General features: G+C 36.7%; 3 protein-coding genes across 22 annotated transcripts in view; 2 read left to right on the forward strand and 1 right to left on the reverse strand.

Annotated features, from left to right (window-relative positions):
• The first annotated feature begins 3,596 nt into the window (after window positions 1-3,596).
• On the forward strand, window positions 3,597-5,162 carry LOC134822308 (sodium-coupled neutral amino acid transporter 7-like). The gene has a single exon (XM_063833287.1). The coding sequence runs from the start codon at window positions 3,605-3,607 to the stop codon at window positions 4,973-4,975; it is 1,371 nt and encodes a 456-aa protein (XP_063689357.1). The 5' UTR covers window positions 3,597-3,604; the 3' UTR covers window positions 4,976-5,162.
• A 1,616-nt stretch (window positions 5,163-6,778) lies between these two features.
• On the reverse strand, window positions 6,779-12,524 carry LOC134822490 (large ribosomal subunit protein uL3-like). Its single transcript, XM_063833603.1, has 8 exons — window positions 12,421-12,524; window positions 12,016-12,208; window positions 9,896-10,064; window positions 9,457-9,547; window positions 8,915-9,037; window positions 8,395-8,645; window positions 7,975-8,074; window positions 6,779-7,060 (listed from the first exon to the last, which is right to left on the reverse strand). Exons 1-8 carry the CDS (start codon window positions 12,421-12,423, stop codon window positions 6,809-6,811), a joined length of 1,182 nt encoding a protein of 393 aa, XP_063689673.1. The 5' UTR covers window positions 12,424-12,524; the 3' UTR covers window positions 6,779-6,808.
• A 2,528-nt stretch (window positions 12,525-15,052) lies between these two features.
• LOC134822305 (rho guanine nucleotide exchange factor 11-like) overlaps window positions 15,053-21,748 on the forward strand; it is a 70,726-nt gene continuing 64,030 nt past the window's right edge. For all 20 annotated transcript variants that reach the window (XM_063833263.1, XM_063833264.1, XM_063833271.1 and 17 more), the window contains exon 1: window positions 15,053-15,084. The gene's annotated coding sequence lies outside the window, so the exon portion shown is untranslated. The remainder of the gene's footprint in view (window positions 15,085-21,748) is intronic.

Raw genomic sequence — 21,748 nt, forward strand, 5'->3', positions numbered from 1 at the left:
AAATTGCAGTGTTTTACTTGGCTAAATAAAAAATAGACCAAAGTTATTAAATTTGACTCAAAATACTACACTTTGTTTTAAAGAGGAGGACGTGAAAAACAGGAAGCAAGATTATTTAAAATTAAACACATTCACTCAATACAAAATAAGATACCTTTTTATTTTACTAAAACTAAATTGTGAAACAAGTCCATTGTTTTTATACATATACATATAACTCTTTTCATATAGCTGGGAACGTCATGTATTAATTTAATAAATATGGGAACGTAATGCTACATCCTTCATGTTCAAAGAAAGGAACAAGAAAAATCTCTCCTTTAAATAATCCCTCCTGTCGTACAAGAGGTCACGTGACTTCGCCGGGGTCACGTGATCAGGATCATCCTGCATTTCCAGACTCCTACAGAGAACACAGTGATAAGACCAGAATTGCAGTTAGGATAATAAGAACTCTGTGACTTCAGGGTAGGACTTCAAATATAGATTATTTTACCATGTTGGGTGTTAGCCCTGTAAAAATACGATGTAAATTGTATAAAATACATGATATTATTATCTACCCTGATAATGTCTCTCGTAGATAGAACAACACGACCCCGGCGTCTTGACACGTGATAGCCTGCTAAATTATTTTAATTAGTCACGTGCTATATTAAATTATTAAATAAAAGTTCTAAACAAGGGATAGTTAAAAGTAACGCCTGAGTCTAATATTTCCCTAAAACAAATAACTAAATATGGGGGGGGGGGGGGGGGGCCAACCATATTAAAGTATATTAAAGTATATCCCCGGGTCAAAATCGGAAAAAATCCTACATTTTAATATACTTTAATATACCTACATACAATTAGAAGATTTATATTCTTCGTTAAGATTTACATGATGAACTATATTTTCCCTCAGATTCGCAAGATAAGCCTGTTTTAGGACTAGTACATGAATTTCCATCCAGATTGGTCCAAAATTGGCTGAGCTATGAGCTTTAAAAAATATGCCCATATTTGGGCATACGCTTTTGCCCAAATTCGCTTTCGCCCAAATTCGATAAAATTTCAATATTCTTTAATGAGACTAACTCTATGTGAAAGATATACCTCAGTGTTTGTTGAATATAGTGGATACTAAGTAAAAAGACCTCCATGAACAAAATTGGGAAAATTGCACATAATATCTCGGTTCAGAATACTAGCCAAAATGACTTCATTAAAATTGAAATAACTCAGTTTTCAATATTTTTTCAAGAACTTTTTGGAATCGATTAAGAATTGCATTTCAAGCTTATTTTGGGCAACAATTTTTGATGTAGGCCTCCAAGGAGATAGGGATATATTAAAGTATATTGTAGGTATATTAAAGTATATTAAAGTATATCCCCGGGTCAAAATCGGGAAAAATCCTACATTTTAATATCCTTTAATATGGTTGCCCCCCCCCCCCCCCCCCAAATATCACGTGTATATTCTATATATTAGTTATTATAATCCTTTCATCATAATGACACGTACACTGTACAGCTGTATATACAGCTAGCTATTATCATATTGTAGCTGTGACTCTGTGAGCGTTTACAACCTTACAATGTGGATGTGAATCTATTTCTCATTTCAACATCATGATCATATTGTCACGTACACGCTGTGCACAGAAAGGAAGAAGAATTATCGTTCCTATAATAAAAGTGTAATCCATTACATAATGTAACGCTGGATCATGTGTGGTGTTATATATCTATAACTATTCATTGTGTTGTGTGTTCCTTAGTAGCTGTGTGTTGTCTTTTAGTTTGGTAAACCGATTATCTCCAAATAACAGTTCAAAGTGTAGAGGTTTGCTTTTTTCACTGTAGTAAATAGTAATTGTTTTCATAAATACTCAGTGTATTTTGTAAACTTCCAGATTATATGATTCTTGGGTAGAATTTTTATTGATCAATGTGACAACATCGTACCGTGATCTCAAATTATTTATTATATAGTAGTGTTGAAAGTATTAAAATACTTTCTAAATTAATTAGTTTGTGATACCTAATTAATTTAGAAATGTTGTCCAGTGAACACACTATAATAACAGTAACTCTCTGATAATTATAAGATTGTATAATGTATCATTTGTTTCTACCAATCTCCTTATTCATGATATTTGATAATCTCTAAAAACTAAGATAAGAAGAAAACATGCACTAAAAATAGTACCCGCTACCGGCTACCACACCAAACATAATGAAGACATGGGACTGCATGGGCTGACGGAATGTGACGACAATACCAGTGTCAAGTTGCAACACTGTCATGAACTGGAAGGTATTATTATTGCTGAACTGCAAGTTAGGGTAGATAGCAAATCAGGTGATAAGGCGGATAGCATTATTGCTTGTCTTTTGCTTGATCAGGTTACGTTCAGTCAGGTACAGTGTTTCATGCCTTCATGTTTTATCTTATTAAACGTATGTCTTAGTTTGCTTGTTTGTTTGCTTGTTTGTTTGTTTGTTTGTTTGTTTGTTTGTTTGTTTGTTTGTTTGTTTGTTTGCTTGCTTGCTTGTTTGTTTGTTTGTTTGCTTGTTTGTTTGTTTGTTTGTTTGTTTGTTTGTTTGTTTGTTTATTTGTTTGTTTGTTTGTTTGTTTGTTTGTTTGTTTGTTTGTTTGTTTGTTTGCTTGTTTGTTTGCTTGTTTGTTTGTTTGTTTGTTTGTTTGTTTGTTTGTTTATTTGTTTGTTTGTTTGTTTGTTTGTTTGTTTGTTTGTTTGTTTGTTTGTTTGTTTGTTTGTTTGTTTGCTTGTTTGTTTGTTTGTTTGTTTGTTTGTTTGTTTGTTTGTTTGTTTGTTTGTTTGTTTGTTTGTTTGTTTGTTTGTTTGCTTGCTTGTTTGTTTGTTTGCTTGCTTGCTTGTTTGTTTTTTGTTTGTTTGTTTGCTTGCTTGCTTGCTTGCTTGCTTGCTTGCTTGCTTGTTTGTTTGTGGGGCACCTTTGGTTCAAGGAATTGGGTCTTAGTTCCCTTAATATGACCTAATTAATAGGCTTATTGTTCCTGTTGCTTGTATTTTGCTTTCAGTGTATCACACATTATACCTTCTCACTTTACATTGTTTGTCGTAATGGCCTGATTTTACGCTAACTTGTGAGTAAATATACTGAAACTCCGGCTAATTTGGAACTCTTTTCAAATGAGGTTTTTTGTGTAACATTTTGGCAAGGATCAATATATGAATATAAAACCCTAAATTATAACGGTAATCTGGTAATCTGGTAATCTGTTGAAGCAAACCAGTGAAACATCTAGGTATCTCGGAATGCTTTGTAAATTGTATTTATTAATTAATTAATTGTAAATTGTATTAATTGTGTTTCCTCCGGCTCTGCTCCAGATGTTATGGAGTTATTGATGTTATAGAGTGTTCTTTTTTTGCTCCTAACTTTCCCCAGGTGTGTTTTGACAGATTACTAAGTTCCCATTCGAACAAAAGCTTTTATAAACAGTAAATATACCCCACATTTTTGTTTAACTGTTTCTAGTTTTGTCCGGATTTTGCTAGTAGTACACAATAGAAAGTGCCAAGTTACAAAGTTCAAATGTTAACCCACCTCACTGTACCTAGCCTGATAAGACAATGTCGATGGGGGAAGCAGGCTCAATCCAGGTGGAAGGAGACAGGGGCCGGCTCCAATCCTTCCACGAGCAAAGTATCAGCGTGATGAATGCAATGATGTCACGTGAGTGGGATGGGAACGATGAGGATGATGACGAGGCAGAGGGGCAGGGCTCCATGATGGGGGCTATATTCATCCTGATGAACGCTATCATGGGGGCAAGTATTCTTATCTTACCCTGCTCTTTCGGACAAATCGGTATTGTAACAGCGGTTATAATGGAACTGTTTGTGGTGTTTATAGGGTATATTTCCCATATGGTGTTAGCTGACGCGGTGGATAAATACAACGGATCCAACTACCAGGATTTAGTGGGGAGAATGTGCGGACCTACTGTTCAGCTTCTCTCCCAGTTCGGTCTGATCCTCTACTTCTTCACCCTGTCATGTGCTACTCACATCACTATGGGGGACCAGGCGGTTAAGATATGTGAGCTAGCTGATGGAGTTGATCCTGATACGGAGGTGGAACATAGTTGGTATTGTAAGAGGGATTTTCTGATTCCTGTGGGTAGTATGACGCTGATATTCCCGCTGATTTGGGTGAGAAATATCAGCAGTTTCGGCTATGTGAGTGTGTTCTCTGTCTTCGCGGTGTTTTACATTGTGGCTGCCATCATCATAGACTACTACAAATTAGCGCTTGATGTCCCTGAAGAAATCTGGATGCCGGACATCGGCATCCTTCCCATCATGCAGTACCTCCCAGTATTCACCTTAGGATTCCAATGTCACATGACCAGCGTGCCGCTGTACTACGAGCTTCACCAGCGCTCAGTTGCAAAGTACACTGTCGTGATCCTGGTAACCAGTTGTCTAGTTTTTGTGAGCTACATGTTGGCAGGAGTGTTTGGTTTAATGACCTTTGGTTCTAAAGTTAATCCTGATGTCCTCCTGGATTACTCCTCAAAGGACGGGCTGATGACGATCGCTCGTGGCGCCATCTCTGTCAGCGTTATCGGGAGTTACCCGATATTTGTGTTCCTGGGACGCGGTGCTATTGACGACACCATCGTGCAGATTGCTGAAAAGTTCAGCGTGCAACTGGAGAGGAACTCAGAAAAGCGGCGTGTGATAACTCTTCTATTGTGGCATGGGCTTGCACTAGCCATTGCGTGCGTCACCTCGTCCTTTGGCATCGTCCTCTCCTTCGTTGGAAGCATCGCGGCGCTTTTCATGTTGTTTTTCCCGGGCTACATGTTGTGGATTGAGAGCCGGAGTGGTAACTGGGGGTACAAGGTTACCGGCTCTATTCTAATGTTCTTGGGAGGATTTACTTTTGTCTGGACTATTGTTTTTAATGTTTACCAGATCGCTGCCGGCCAGAGCTGAGTAGAATCTGAGATAACATTACATACATTCTAATAACTGTTATATATTTGTGGAGTTGAAGATGATTATTGATTAAAGGAGAAGAAGGTCTCTAGAGTAAAATTAAAACATTTTTTAAAGAACGACTTGAAATAACCTTTATTGTATGACTGCATTTTGTTTATTATTGATTATTCAGTTTATAATGTATTATGTTTTTGATATTCGTAAATGTAACAAACGTAGATTAGTAATATCCTGATTTTTAAATTTCAGTAGTATTAACGTTTTAACCCTTTGTAATTAGGATTGGAAGTTTGACACATTTTTAAACGAATAATATAGACATATGGATTCTTGGAAATTATTTGTTTATGTGTAAATCAGGTAGAACTTGTAAAGTTTGTATTTTATACTTATTGAAAGGATAAAAACTATCATTTTTAGTTGTTCTAAAATGCATACAGTCAGTTATTTGAGCTGCATGTGGTCGAGTCAACATGAAATTTGGTACATTTGACACGTTCAAATAATTTGCATGAATGTGACGCGCAGCCGCCGAATGAGTTCGTCTTGGCTTTGCGCACCGTCGGATAATTTCTTAGGTGTGTAGAACTAAGCAGAGATTCCAATCATGGTTTAGTTTCAAATATTAAACAGTATGCATTAGACGTTTAAATTGTTTGTGTGGAGACTTTAGAATAAATGGACGTCCAGCAGTGTTTAAAAATCTATTCATTATTTGACAGATTAAGTCTTGGAATTCGACATTTTAGACAAACATTTTGGGGCATTTTCTAAATAGAGCCCCAGGGAGTACGGTTGAAACCAACGATGTATCTTTGAACGCTGATTCCGAATCATACCAACAACCAAATAACGCTCAGAACAATCCGTGGGCATAACTGATAACACAGGGGCCGGTCCCAATATTCTCCCTCAATATGTGCAATATCACATAGTATTTCAACTTCTGGACAGGCTTTTGGATGAACCGAAAGGGGAGAGTCCAACCTGATTTTTTGTGATCTGGAGAGAGTAGCAGTTTAACAACTAACTACAAACTGATAATATAAGGCCAGTGACAAAGCTTTTTTTTTTAACTGGCGGAGTTGTGAGCCAAACTCCATAGAACCATATTTTTGGCGTACACACTAATTTAAATAGATTTCAGTCCATAAATTGGCCTATGGTTAAATATTTTTTGAGGAGACAAACTTAACCTAGTTAAAGGTATTAGCCAAAAAGATTGGCAATGTTGTGGAGACGAACTTTAAGGAGGCTATGTTTTAGCTCATTTCTGCGTATAAGGAAGGCTTTTATTAATTCGCTCTACGATAAAAGAGGTTAATTTCTGGAGCTTTATTCTAAATAATTATTCCCAACATGGTTCGCTGGGGACTGCAATTTTCTAATTTTATAACATCACGAGTTTGACTAGGATTTTTAGTTGCACTAGACACGATAAGTGCAATTTCGAGATAAAACTACGGAAATCATGGTGAACTGTTTGGGATATGTAAGTACTATTTATATAGGCTTCCATTCACGGGATAGCCAGTTACCTGGCAACGCCCGCTCATCATGCTTCTCCAAGCTCACACTAGTGTCAACAAGGAGGAAGATAATATGCACGCATTTCTGCACAAGGAGCCCACCACAGCTGCCGACAATTAGTTTGTTTCCGAGGCCTAGGCCGTTTAACATTTTGTGCTGAGCGACACCATGTGTTGCAATACTTTAGTTAAAATTATTTGTCTTGGAATCCCACGGGATTCTAAATTATAATTTTAATTTCAGAGAAGACAATAGAAACACAGCATCTCAATAAATAAAAAAAACTTAAGAATAAATTTATTCCATAGCTTCTCTATCTTTTTTGAGTAAGCCTTGGAATGCTTTCTTCTCTGCGTCAGTCTGGAATCTACCATGTCCCCATTTGGAGGCGGTATCGATGTATTTGAGGTTGATTTTCTCGAGAGCAACACGTTTGGTGTGGACGAGGAGAGATTTTCTGAGGGTAAGCAGCCTCTTCCTGGGTCCAACAACGTTTCCCTTGATCATGAGGAAATCTTCGTTGATCTGACCGTAGTGACTGAAACCTCCCTGAAAGATTGTGGGTTAGAACTGTAATTAATGATAGATCATTCTTCAAAACATAAGGGTCTCAGGAAGGGTCATGTTGGGCGGGAATGTGGATTTTAGATAGTAACACACTTTGGATGCCAGTTATCGACGTAATAATGGAAGACAATTAATGGAATCAGGCCATCTTGTAGCGCTTTGAACAGTGTATTTTCCGGGTGACCATATCCTATCCATTCCTAATAAATTGAAACACTGATCTCAGCTGGTCATGCAAGCGGAGTTGTTTGGTTACAAATGATGTGATACACACAATTGTAGAGCTCAATCTATGTAAAAGATGCGCGTCGTGCGCGCGCGCAAAATTACCCTCAAAGAGTGCCTACTGCATGTGTACTTTACAAAGCGCGAGTGTTGTGCGGTGGCTGTGAGTGAGCATAAAATTCAGGACAGGGTAAAGTTGTGACATATAGCGAACTAGATAATGCTCGCTTATATTCAGGGTCAAGGTTTGAGAGGGTCCACTCCACGGTGTTATTTCGTTTTATTTTAGTTTTTCTCCTTAATTAAAATATGTGGACATACGGAAGTTTTCGCGAAGAGTACCACTTCATTTGAGAATTGTAGTGAAGACTTAAGAAGCGAAATGCAAGATGCAAGCCGCTCCCACTGCTAAACTAGGATTTATTTCGCATTCCAGAAATCTCAAAACTCACTTTCTAAGTTTGGACAACCAAGGGAATGCTTTTAAATCTCTCAAATTAAGTGACACTCTACGCTTAACTCTGAAAATTTGGGAAGTTCAGAAAAAATTGAAAGAAAGCTAATATTCCCTAATATTGGAATAATTTAAGCGGAGAAATGTGGCTAACAGGCGTTTAAGTTGGCAACCTCAAAGCTTGGATATTTTGTTAATCTGTAAAAATTAGACGAACCATTGGTGTGATGGGCTTGTCAGTAAGATCGAAAGCGGTGGAGGCACTGTTGGGATCTCCCTTAACTCCAACACGGTAAACCTTCTTGTTGACTTCAGTCCTGAAATTTAGAGATTTTTAGAACCAAAAGTTTAATTATTATTTGATTATTTAATTTATCATATAATTTCAAAACAAGTTTTGCAATTTACTTATCATTGCCGATATCCTTCACTTCATAAGTAAGTGTAGTTAAGTCTTAAGAAGAGAAATGTCTAGTACAGTTCCCTCCCACTGCAAAACTCTGATTTATCTTGCATTCCTGAAAGCTCTAAACTCATTCTAAGTTTGAGACAACCAAAGGAATGCTAGAACTTTTAATAATATCCACCGCAAATTCAAAGTTTGACGTTAAACTATTAATCAACAAATTTAAGTTACCTGTGATGGTATCCGTATTGACCAGCTCTTGGTACAGAGAAACACACTCGAGATGGATGCCAAGCTCCAATACAGGCGACCTTCCTCAGACCTTTGTGAGTCTTCCTGGGCAGTTTCTTGGTTCCCCATCTGAACGTTACACCGTTGTATCCGTGACCTCTGGTGACTCCAATAACATCGATCAGCTCGTTCTGAGCGAAGAGATCTTTGACGCTGATGGGCTTCTCCAGGAGAGATCGGGCGAATGCGACCTGAAAAAACCATATGTTAAAAATTGTACAATCTTAAGTTATATTCTGTATTAGATAATTGTTCTAATTAATTAACTGACTATGTAATTGTAAGTGCAAACCACCAAAGTGAAACGCTGAGACGTACCACTTAACGATATGGTGTACTTAATTAATATTGCATCCATACGACCAAAACACTATAATAATGAGATGGAGATACTAGATGCTATAAACTCTACTTGAGACAATATTTGGGAGAAATCCTTATTTTGCTTCTTAGTTCTTACCTTATCGGCCATTTCTCCACCGTTGATCTGGATCTCCATGATGTTGGCTTTCTTCTCCTGCAGCTTGAAAAGTTTAGGCTGGGTGTGGCAGAGAACACGGATTGCGACGCAGTACTTGGTCATCTGGAGGATTGGTTAAGCGTTATAATATGAACAAAGCCAATGACACTTTAGGAGCAAATTTAAGAGGAATTTTACTTGAATTCTAAGAGTTAGGCTATTCTATAATCTATTCGCTACTGTCTTCGTATACTAAATTAAATTGTACCAAAGCCTTGCAACAAGTAATAGGATATATCAAACAACTTGTGAACAGGCAGTGAATAATTAGTGTCCCAATACTGCGGCCTTGAATATCATGATAATATCAAGAATTTGGTATTGGAGATGGCCCTCTTTTCTTTGAGTATTCGATTCCAAGGTTAAGTTTGCTTTAAAGATTTAAATAAGAAACATTCCTTTTGTCTAGTCCGTGGCATTGAATTGAAATAGCAATATCATATAAGACAGATACTTCTAATAATTAGTTATATCAAGCTAACCTTATCGAAGTCGGCATCAATGCTCTTCTTTCCATCCTCATCAGCCCACTTCTGGCCAGTTCGGGTGTGTGCCTTCTTTTTGCATCTGTACCTGAACACAGAGCCTGATCTCATCAACACGCTCGCACTCCGAACTACAAACTGTAGCGCCAACCTCGCAACGCGTCACTTCTCACGTGACGTCATAGTAACATTACAGTTGTCATGGTGACGTTGCGTGAGAAGTCACGAGTAACATGGTTGTGGAGATGTGAGGTGATAAGCCGAGCGGAGATCGAAGCTACAGACAATTGTTGGTTAGAACAGCTGCAAACTTCAAACACTCGTTTCAAAATATTTACAAATAGCCGAAGGAAAACTTGAGAAAAATTATCGTTCAGAAATTAAACTTGATTGTGAGAACTAGCGTAATTAAAATATTTATGTAACGATAACGTACCAGTTCTTGTAGAATCGCCTCTTGCACTCATCACTGATGTGTTGAGCGAAGACGGTCTTGAAGGATCGGAGTCCACGGGGGGTCTCCATGTATCCAACAACTCCGACAGCGATCATTGGGGGTGTCTCGATGATGGTGACAGCTTCAACAACCTCTTTCTTGTGAGACCCTAAAAAATGTTGGTATTATAACTATGCACATGTGCACATTATGGAGAATGAAATGATATTTCGTTGTTGAAAGTGAGCTTCCTACTCACTGCCAAAAGGTGCATGTAGGATACGAACATACAGCCTTGGTCATGTGAAGAGCTTTTTAAGGCTGTCATAGTTTTCATATATATCGGTACTGATGTAGTAGAAGAGTGACGTGGTTTAGTAAGTAGTTTAGTTATCAAAACTCTATCTAACAGATCCATACTAGAATTATACCACTCAAAATAGGTATATAATATTAGGTTAGAAGGAATTTAAATAAGCTTTACTCTAATACGTTTTCCTATCAGTTATGTCTTCCAAACTCATTTCAAATTTGTCATCAAATTTTGGTTTGTCTTCAGTTGGTTGGTTAATTATTTACTGTGTAAGGCCAGGGTAGCTTACTATATTATCAATCTTAAAGTGCAAGTAGTACTAAATTATCAATCTAGTACTAGAAATGGATTTCTATTAAAAATTATTTTCTCCGGTTAAGTGTCAAGTAAGTGTAGCTAAGTCTTAAGAAGAGAAATGTCTAGTGCAGTTTCCTCCCACTGCAAAACTCTGATTTATCTTGCATTCCTGAAATCTCTTGACTCATTTTAAGTAGAGACAACCAAAGGAATGCTAATAATAGGAAAGAGAAAGCCTAAATGATCCTTGGTGAGACTTATCCGTTAGACTATACCTTAAAATATTTGCTTATATTACATTTCCTTTAATTTTCTGGTGGCACTTGAACATACGTTATGCACGAAAGTTCGGCTGGGGAAGAATTCCTTCCCTACAATCAAGAATTTTAGACCCGATAAGTCTTACTCTAGAAATCTCACTTGGCGAAGACATTTTATCAGAAAGATAAACTCTGCGATGTAAGCTAGACTAATTTAGGCTTTAAGTCACTTAAGTGCAATTCAGATAACGTTCACCTAATTGTAGGATTAAGATGGTATTCAGTGGATATCTCAGAGGTTAAAATATTTCGGTTAAAGTGACCAGCTTTTAAGATCGTGGTAAAATGTAGCTAAGTTCTGGCCCACTTTAAAATTTCATTGAAAGCTCGACAGCAATGTACTTAAGTTTGCCCGGCAACAGTTGTGGATTCAATGGGGGGGGGCCAACCATATTAAAGTATATTAAAATGTAGGATTTTTTCCAATTTTGACCCGGGGATATACTTTAATATACTTTAATATACTTTAATATACTTTAATATACTTTAATATACTTTAATATACTTTAATGTACTTTAATATACTTTAATATACCTACATTTTCTCCATTAAAATTTTGAATCCATGTGACTTACCATATACTTGACCAATTTATGAGCCAAAATATATGAATTATGAGTTCAGAGGACTAGCAACTGGCTTATCTTCTAATCTACTAATTGTAGGTATATTAAAGTATATTAAAATGTAGGATTTTTTCCGATTTTGACCCGGGGATATACTTTAATATACTTTAATATGGTTGGCCCCCCCCCCATTCAATATTAAATTGGGTAGGTCAGAAAGTTTCGTGCCGATCTTGTATTTATTGAAATGCTCGTTTAATAGAGGAAAATCTGGTACCTTAAATGTGCTGTAAATTATAGTGACCATTAAGGAGGTTTCAGAAGAATAGATTAGTGCACATGCGGTGGGCGTAGTAGATCACTCATTTTATCTTATCTAACATATTTCCGATACAGCATAAAACTAAATGTTTATTGAAATTTTGTTTGATTTGACGTGTATGCTCAGGTTGTTGTTTGTCAATCAGATTGGTTATAGAACTCTAACCGAACACATGATTTTGCACATCGAAAGCACACTATGTAAATTGATCTACAGAAGTAAATAACTAGAGATCAAAAAAGGTAATAAATGTGTAGAAGAAAATTGTAAAATCTTGAAAAATATTTAAAATAGCACTTACTGGATCCGACTCTGTCGACCTCACGAAGGATGTGAGTCATACCAGCTTTGTGTCCCATGAAGGCAGTCAAATGGCATGGCTTGGTCTTATCGTCCTTGGGGAAGGTCTTCACTTTACCCCTGTGGCGGGCGCATCGCTTCCTAGGGAGGAATCCAAGGGAACCGTGCCTAGGTGCTCTAAACTTACGATGACTCTGAAATGGAGTGATGTTGGTCGTAGGATAAGCGTACCGTATACGGATGAACTACAGAGCTGATAATTGCGAGGATGATAAGTACAACTCTCATTGTATTCACTATAGTCAGTTTCAACAGAGAGCTGAGTAGTAAACAAGTAAATAGCGGTTCTCGATGTAAAGTTTCGAAATACATATGTACCAACGAGGAGATAAGAATATACACTCACCATTTTAGAAAAGTTGAACTAATCGTGTGAAAATTAAAGATTCTGATTACAGACGCGGCAAACCGGCAAAAGTCATCAACCTCCGCACGCATTCAAAAAAGTATGCGCACTATCATTGCGCGGCGCTGTTTTGGTAATAAAATTAATTTTACTGTTTATAGACAGAAAGAAACTTTATAATAAATAATAAAAATGACATTGTAGCTTATGAATATTTAAATGATTTCAGAACTCCATTGTTTTGGGCTTTAGGAACCATACACCATCTGATTGTCACTGCCAAAATTGCAAACTATCGTTATGTTGCATAAAATATTAATACGTGTAAATTACCGATTACGAATAAGATTCATCATACAATACATTAAATCAATATTAGCAACATTTTAAAACCTTGGCATAATAATACAGCGTTACCCAGCTTGTCAGTAGTTTATGATATTATATCAAATATGAAATACATTTGGTCTTTTTTAAACTTTTCAAATTTTATTGTTGAAATTATCTTCCCTGGGTGCTGGGTGTAAAAAATGGGAGCGATTAGGTTTTTGGTTTTGACCGTTCTGTGTACATTTGTAAATGCTGATTTCGATTTTAATTGTAAGTATTTAAAGTTAAGGTGTACAAATTTGTACTTCAAATCTTTATATTATCTTCACGATTACTTTAAAACCAAAACTAACTAGAATTTAATCTTATTACTGGGCCGCGTTCAATATGCAATTGCTCTAACCAGAGCCCTCTCGCTTGCAGTAGCGCGCGACCGCCGAAGGCGGCAAAATCTATTTACTTGTGAAACAAGCGCGTCACGCAGTACGCGTAGACACATGGCTATGTGAAAACATGCAACACAAAACGATCAAAATCTAATTGCTAATCGTGCCCGTAAAACATGAAACCATGCCAAAAATGAAAAAACCTATCACTGATCGACAGATCGTTACTCTGCGCAGTAAAGCAACGAATTCGAAGGGTTGACACCGTCAACAAAATTCAAATGCTTGGCAACGTTTAACGGGTGCAGGTGGTACTCGTAAGATATCTGTTCCATGTATGGGACGAGTCCAACTCGGCGCGCGTCCTGGTAGGTTGTAAACCTACAAGGCAACGTCTTAGCATTAATTTTAAGGTTTTTGTTACCTGGGGACCCCAGGCTATTATGTTCATAAACATTAAAAGATTTGGCGGAATGACAGGCTGAGCGCGGCCCAGTAAAGGTTTTGGAGAGGTTAAGTTTGAAAATTTACAAAATACAAATCATACATATTTAATTTTACTTATTGCTTACACGGTTAATACAATAATTAAATAATTTTATGCTTTCTTCGGCTGTTTATGGTTTATTTATTGAATTATTAACATTTAGTTTATACTACTATGCCACTTATACTATACAACGCACGGAACACTTCATTGTGTATTGCGCCGCGCATTTGGTAATTACCAAATTCTGTTAAATCGAGCGCCACGAACGTTACCGATAATTTGTTATCTTGATTTCTAACTATTTGATTCATGATTCTGTATTTACTAGATGACCATGGCACGAGTAACATCCGTCAGAGTGCTTACATAAACAATGGTATACAAATAATTCAAGATTTTTTACATGCTACTTATCTTAGCACCTTTAAGAATCATACATCTTGTTCAGTGTCTTAATCCTTTGTATGTTATTTTCAACTTGTTTCTACATGTTCATACTGTTTGATATGTTGCAGAATTTTTCCATTATGAAGATAATCTACAATATGGCCAGTCCCACTGACACTTCTGTCGGTCGGTTCGTTACAAGGTTCTTTGCTACTCATATGACAATCCTCCAATGCAGGGACTAGCATATTCATTACTAGTTTGGGCCTCACAATCCCCCACACCCGAGTGCTTTCCATTCTTTTGTGAATTAGATTTGTTCTTATTTTTTAAATTTAATTTTTTTGGAGTATTATTCTTATCTTATTTTTATTAGGTACTGATAATGGACGAAATTATTCTACCGATGTTATAAAGATTTTGTTGGAATTTTTGAAAGTCATTCGTTGTTTGATTGCAGGAAATACCGATCTTGATATGACAATCCTTCCTAGTTCTTACAATTCATCGAATACAATTAAAATAATTACTGTTTGATATAAGTTCAGTAGTGCTTCAAGCCAATGTTAGATAAAGTCCCCAAAGAATAATAGTAAAGCCTGTTACTATCTTCATAGAATACTCCTTCAGTACGTAAGGGAATCATATGCTCGATACCCAAGAGTCATCACTTAATCAAAGTGCTTAAAATCTGAGTTAGCCAGTTTTATTAGCGATGGTTTTCAATTCGAAAATGCCCGTTTTTTGAGGTTTTATTGTAGGTTAACTAAAAAAGCTTCTGATATTTTGGTTGCTAATAAAATCAGAGCTAAGTAGCAACAGTTAAGGCTAACAAAATGGGAAGGTGCATACGCCATCTGGGAGCCGTCAGTTGAGCTTGCTCTCTGACACGTGGGTTGAAAACATTGTGTACAGTCAGTTAAACAAAAATTCAGTTAAACAAAAATTCAATTTTATGCCATTTATTACAGAGTAAACAAGTTTACAATAAATCAATTTGATATTTAAAGGAATCCTAATTTTAATACAGTTTTAATACTTTCAACACTACTATATAACAAATAATTTGAGGTATGACACGAGGAGAAACGGCACGAAAACGAAATGTCAAGAAAAGTCCAAAGAAAACTGGTGCTACAGCAGAAACGGATGTAACTGAAGATGAAGGAGACCGTAGTTGTGAATGCAGAAGGTATATCGCAGAGGAGTTTTCATTAGCTTGTGCAACCTGTGATATGTACTGGCATTATTGCTGTGTTGGACTGACAGGTCTGACACAAGAAGAAGGCGACCATCTGTCTAACTGGCGTTGTCAGAATTGTTTTATATCACCTTACATAAAAAGCAAAAGGACTCAGACCTCGAACCCTGATAATGAAGAAACAAAAATACTACGGAATGTTATTAGGCAGGAACTTGAGGCTCTTACACCTTGTATCAGAGGGGTTGTTGAAAACGCAGTGAACGAGAACATTCCAACTAACTTTGAGTCTGAAAAACCTAAAGAAATATCAAAGATAGTGAACCAGGCTTTCCAGTCCTTCGCTGATGTTACTGCAAATAGTCAGAAGAAAGTTATGGAAGAAATGAGCCTACAGCAAGCTTCACAAAGTGTTGTCAGTAAAGTTCAGACAAAGATGCACACTGATGCATATGAGCGAAATTTAAGGAAGCTCAATCTGTGTGTTTTGAATGTACCAGAGAGCAAGAAAGCTAACTCCAAGTTACGCCAGGAAGAGGACTCGAAGTTCTGCAAGGAGACACTAAAGATTGAAAAAAGTGACTTTATCAGTTGCCATCGTGCAGGTAAAGTGGATCCAGGTAAGCCAGACTCCTGTCGGCCATTGATCATCCAGACAGCTGACGAGGAGTCAGTTAACTATTATTCCAACCATGGCAAGGGCTGGAAAGAGTCATCATACTGGATAAATCTGGATCTCTGCAGAGCAGACCGAGAGATCCGTTTTTTAGCCAGAGAAAAGAGGAAGAAGAGGCGGGAAGAAGCAGAGAAGGAAAAGACAGAGAAAAAGGTGGAGAAGAAGTAAATAGCAGTGGTAAAGAATGTAGTCAGCCCATGAATATTTTTTATACTAATGCTAATGGACTATTTAATAAAATTGATGAACTAAAATGTATTCTATCAGTTTATAAATCCATTCATGTAATCTGCATTACAGAAACTCATTTTAATAGTGATATTTTAGATGCTGAAATTTTTATTGAAGGTTTTAGTATGTTTAGAAAAGACAGAGATTTTAAAATCGATAACTCCACTAGCAACATAAGTGGAGGTGGAGGTTCTATTATTTATATTAAAAACAGTTGCAATGCTTCATTAGTGAGCTCATTTTTAAAAGCACCAGACTCTTTAGCTATTAATGTCAATACCTCTGGTGGATTGATTAGTATTTGTTGTATTTATAGGTCTACTTCTTTGAATTTAAAACAGAATAATATGTTATTATCTTGCATCAAGAACATATCTAGTGAAAAGAATGTTTTTGAAACCATTATCATAGGAGATTTTAACCTACCTAATGTATCTTGGGAAACTGGTAGTGTAAATAGTGGAATTTCTAGTAAGAATCAGGTTTTAATGATTCAACAAAAGTATATTGATTTATTCAATGACAGTGGTTTGACGTGGTACTTTACTAACGAAACAACCAGAAGACGGCTTGTGAAAGATACTCTCCAGGAGAGTCTTCTTGATCAGGTTTTGTATACAAATGATGCTCTTGTCAACGGTTGTAAGATCGTTTCTCCGCTTGGCAAAAGTGATCATGTTGGGATACTAGTCGAACTGGTTGTTTCGCCCAATACTAACAAAAGTCCCAAACAAAAGATTTTAAAGCCTATTTGGGGTAAGATTTCCTCAGAAGAGTTATTTAACTTTAGTATGAATAATATTGACTGGGATTATAGTTGTACAAATAATGTTCAAGATATGTGGGTTGAACTACATGGTAAATTGGAGTCTGTTGCTGCAGCTGTCCCAGCTGCTTCGGTTTATCTCGACAACAGACCTGTCAAGTTGCCATGGAGTACAACTTCACTTAAAAGAATGAGGAAGAACAAGGACAGAGCATGGGCTGAATTTGATATTAATCCTTCGAATATTAACTTTAGCTGTGCAAATAGCAAGCAGCGTATTTTTGAGGTGGCAGAAATTAAAGCTAAAGTAAATTATGAAAAGAAGATTACATCTAATTTAAAACAGAATTGTAAATCTTTTTACTCGTATTTGCGTAATAAACGTCAAGTTAAGTCAAGTGTTGTTTCTTTAGATAGAGGAGATGGTACACGCACAGATAGTTCATCTGAGTCAGCTGAGGTACTTGCTAGTGCCTTTAGTTCTGTGTTTGTGCGTGAACCACCTGGCCCTCTTCCCCAAAATGAGAGTTATAACAAAGAGGTTATTGATGATATGGAAATTAGCAGTTCTGATATCAAGAAGCAGCTTTTAAAGCTTAATGTTTTTAAGAGTTCTGGTCCGGATGGCGTTCATCCAAAGTTGTTGAAATCCTTAGCATATGATGAAAAGTTTGTTGAAGCTGTAACTAAATTATTTGTTAAGTGTTCAGAAACAGGAGTCCTGCCTGACATTTGGAAGACAGCATCTGTTGTAGCATTGTTCAAAAAGGGTGTTAAATCTGATCCCTTAAATTATAGACCTGTCTCATTAACTTGTATTTTGTGCAAAGTGTATGAAAAGTTGGTGAGGGCACATTTATTAACATTTTTAGAAGAACGAATTTCAAAGCATCAGCATGGATTTGTGAAGGGTAAATCTTGTCTATCTAATCTCTTAGAGACATTTGATAATATTCTTGATATTTTAGACGAAGGTGCTCCTGTCGATCTTTTGTATTTTGATTTTAGTAAAGCTTTTGACACAGTCCCCCACTTTAGACTTCTATCTAAATTGGAGGGGTTTGGGGTCAAGGGAAAAGTTTTAGATGTTATAAAAGACTTTCTGACAGACAGAACCATGAGGGTTTGTGTAGAAGGACAATGGTCTGAGGTGAAACACGTGTTATCTGGTGTTCCCCAGGGGTCAGTATTGGGTCCCTTGCTATTTATTCTTTATATAAACGATTTACCTGACAATGTTAAAAATAAGATTAAATTATTTGCAGATGATCTCAAGTTAGTTTGTAATGCAGCTAACCATAGAAGTGTATCTGATGATATTTTAGAACTCGAAATTTGGGAGAGTATTTGGCACTTAAACTTCAATCCTGCCAAGTGTAAAGTAGTCCATATTAATCTGAATAATAATCCTAACTCGAATTATATTGTAAATGGAGTAGAACTAGAAGTATCTGCACAGGAAAAAGATTTGGGGGTTATTACCCATAGCTCCTTGCTTTGGAATGAACAGATAAAAGCATGTATTTCTAAAGCAAATCGTATGATCTGCTGGATTGTAAGGAACTTAGTTATTAGAGAAAAGGTTGTAATGATAGCTATTTATAAAGCTTTGATAAGACCTCATCTTGAGTATTGTGTCCAATTGTGGAATCCAGTTGCGGCTCATGGAAGTTGGGGGACTGTTTTGGAGCTGGAGAGCGTCCAGAGGCGGTTTACCCGTCTTATTGATGAGGTGGGTACTCTTCCATACAGCTGCAGACTGGATATCCTCAATTTGACAACGCTGGCAGAGCGGCGAATACGTGGGGACCTTATCGAAGCTTTTAAAGTAATTAGTGGTTTGACTGAATATGGATCGGGTTTGTTCAGAATGAGCAGATCTGGTCTTAATCTAGTTTCAACCAATAGGTGTAATAAGAGTGTAACTAAAGTTAAGAATCTCCAGTCTTCTTTTCTTCCGGAGCGAGTCATTCCTTACTGGAACAAACTCCCTTCAGATGTCAAGAACTGCTCGACAGTTTTAAGCTTTAAAGTTAGATTGGAAGGATTTAAGAAAGAAATGATTTCTAAAAACAGTGTAAATGATTTTTATTTTTGGAATGTTTCGAATGAAGTTTTAGGGAAAATTGAAGGACCCAGTTATTTAAGCAATAAGGAGACACATAATGAATATCTTTGGTTTCATCCTTTTGTGGCAAAGAAGCGTTTCATAAATCTTTATTCCACTGGGAAGTATTAATGAACTATTTATAGATAATGTATTAGATTTTATTAATTAATAAAATTGAATTTGATAAATTATTAATGTTGATGGAAAAATATATTTATTCAAATTATTTTTTTATTTAGTGCAATGATATTTTGTAGACACTTGTGATGATGTTATGTCATAATCTTTACTTACTTACTTACTAATTCAATGTGTAGTATGGTTGTCACTCTTTAAATAGATTAGATATAGGTTGACGGGGCAAAGGGGTGTGCGTGCTGTTCGCTATTGCTCACACCAAACGGCAACCTAGTAAATGTTTTGTATGGACACCGGTCTCCATCACGATACAAAATTAGGATTGTAGAATTTATTGTATAACTTTTAGTGCAGTGGAGGAAGCGGTGTGGTGCATTAATAGAGTGACAGCCTACTGATTTAGAGTTGTTTTTAACTAAGCATAATGGGTATATTTTTGGACCTAAAGGCTTTACTATGGCAACTTTAAAATTGGTTCTTTTAATCATTTATTAAATATCACTTAAAAAATATATAAATCTGGAATCTGTTCACACTGTGAACCAGTCGTATAAAAAAAACCTCTTAAATCAAATATTTAAAACGTCTCAATAATGGAAATAGTCATACAATTAAGAAATTTACCAAATTCTTAATATCTACCTTAAGAGAAAAATACCTACCTAAGTCAATGTCTACCTGTAATACACTAAATATTAGGTTAAATACATAGGTGGTGGAGTCAGCACACATTTACCAAAATCAAAATTTTTTAATAGGAGGAACCTGTGGGCCGAGAACACTGGATTAAATTTGTTGAAGGGGATTTTTTCAAATGACAGCTAGTAAATGACAGCAGTACTTCGTGAGTAGTGCAGTACTTCACAACGATAATCCGCCTCCCCAACCAAATATATCAAATTAAAAACATTACACACAGTATGCACACTCACAAATTAAATATGGCAGTGAGCATCCCAGCTGCATATAATGCAGTGTACTAATAGCAGCAGATATGAGATAACAACACGATTGCTTACTGACAGGCGTGCAAGAAATTCCTGAGCTGAATAGGGCCGGTAGCTCAATTGGTAGAGCACCAGGCATGTAACTCGGAGGTTGGCGGATCATACCTGCCCCGGCACTATGCCGGCCCATGATTTTCCGAATTGCTTACCAGTGGAAATCTAGTCAATTCAAATATCTGCTTGCTTGGTACTCATGGTTGATACAATCACAGCCCAACCACCTTCTTGATCAGATTGATTCACCTACATGTGCATACGCCATCTGGGAGCCGTCAGTTGAGCTTGCTCTCTGACACGTGGGTTGAAAACATCGTGTACAGTACTTTGTGAGTAGTACAGTACTTCACAACGATAACCCGCCTCCCCAACCAAATATCTCAAAATGGGAAGGTGGTATGAATGCAGATATATTTTCTTAATCCTTTCATTGACTGCCCTTATAATCCTCCCAACTTTCACCTGTAACACAAGATATATTGTTTAAAGTTTGTTTGTATCATCTCTATTATCATTTACTCTCAGGCTCAGCATGTTTAGATCAAATTTACTAAAGATAGCCTCATCTTTGAAGCTGAGTTCCATTGAACAAATTGTTGAGAAATCAGCCAGACTGACAAGCCAAAAGCTCTACATATTTTCAGAAGATAGGCTAAACCCAGAAATCATATCAAAAGTGTATCAACGTCAGGATAAATTCCAGTTGTATTTTCTTTGTAGTGGAATACCTCTACATGAGTATTCCGAGATTGATGACATCGACTTGTTCATATCTCCATTTGCTGAAGACCAAGATGGCCTTGTTAGCTTGCAAAGTAAAACAAGTCACTGGAAGAGAACTAAATTTCACCATTTAAACGATATAGATTTCTCATCAGATTCAGAGGTTATAACCAGTATATCCGGCAAGTTGTACAGATATGGGGTTTTAGGTGGTACGTTTGATGATCTTCATGCTGGTCATAAGCTACTGTTATCTGCTGCAAGCACTCTTTGTCAGGAAAAGGTTTTAATTGGGATCACACACGAGGATCTTCTAAAGAAGAAAAAGCTTGTTGAACTTCTTCAGTCTTATGATCAGAGAAAGGCAACTGTTGCAAGGTTTCTTAGTATTATCAATCCAAAGCTTTCTGTTAATATAGTGCCAATATCTGATCCTATTGGGCCATCCGGCACTGACCCAGATTTAGAATTACTTATAGTGTCACAGGAAACAGCTGGTGCAGTTGGCTTCATCAATAATGCAAGGGTAGAAAGAGGATTGAATGAACTTCAATCATATTGTGTTGATCTTGTTACTCCTACAGACACCCTTGAAAAGGTGAGCTCATCCATTATAAGAAAAGAGATGTTAGGAACACTAGTTAGTGGTAAATCAATTCCATGGCTTAGAAGAGACGGCAACTCAGAACTTGTGCCTCACAAATTCCCATATGTTATAGGATTGACTGGTGGTATCTGCTCTGGCAAGAGCACAATAAGCAATTATCTTAAAGATAAAGGTTTTGAAACAATAGATTGTGATAAGATTGGGCATCAAGTTTACCAGCCTGAAGGTCCTGCATATCAGCTACTTATAGATGAGTTTGGTGAAGAGATTGTTGGCGAG

Source organism: Bolinopsis microptera, chromosome 10, assembly GCF_026151205.1.
Source record: "Bolinopsis microptera isolate Bmic1 chromosome 10, MBARI_Bmic_1.0, whole genome shotgun sequence".
In the NCBI taxonomy this organism is placed as follows: domain Eukaryota; kingdom Metazoa; phylum Ctenophora; class Tentaculata; order Lobata; family Bolinopsidae; genus Bolinopsis; species Bolinopsis microptera.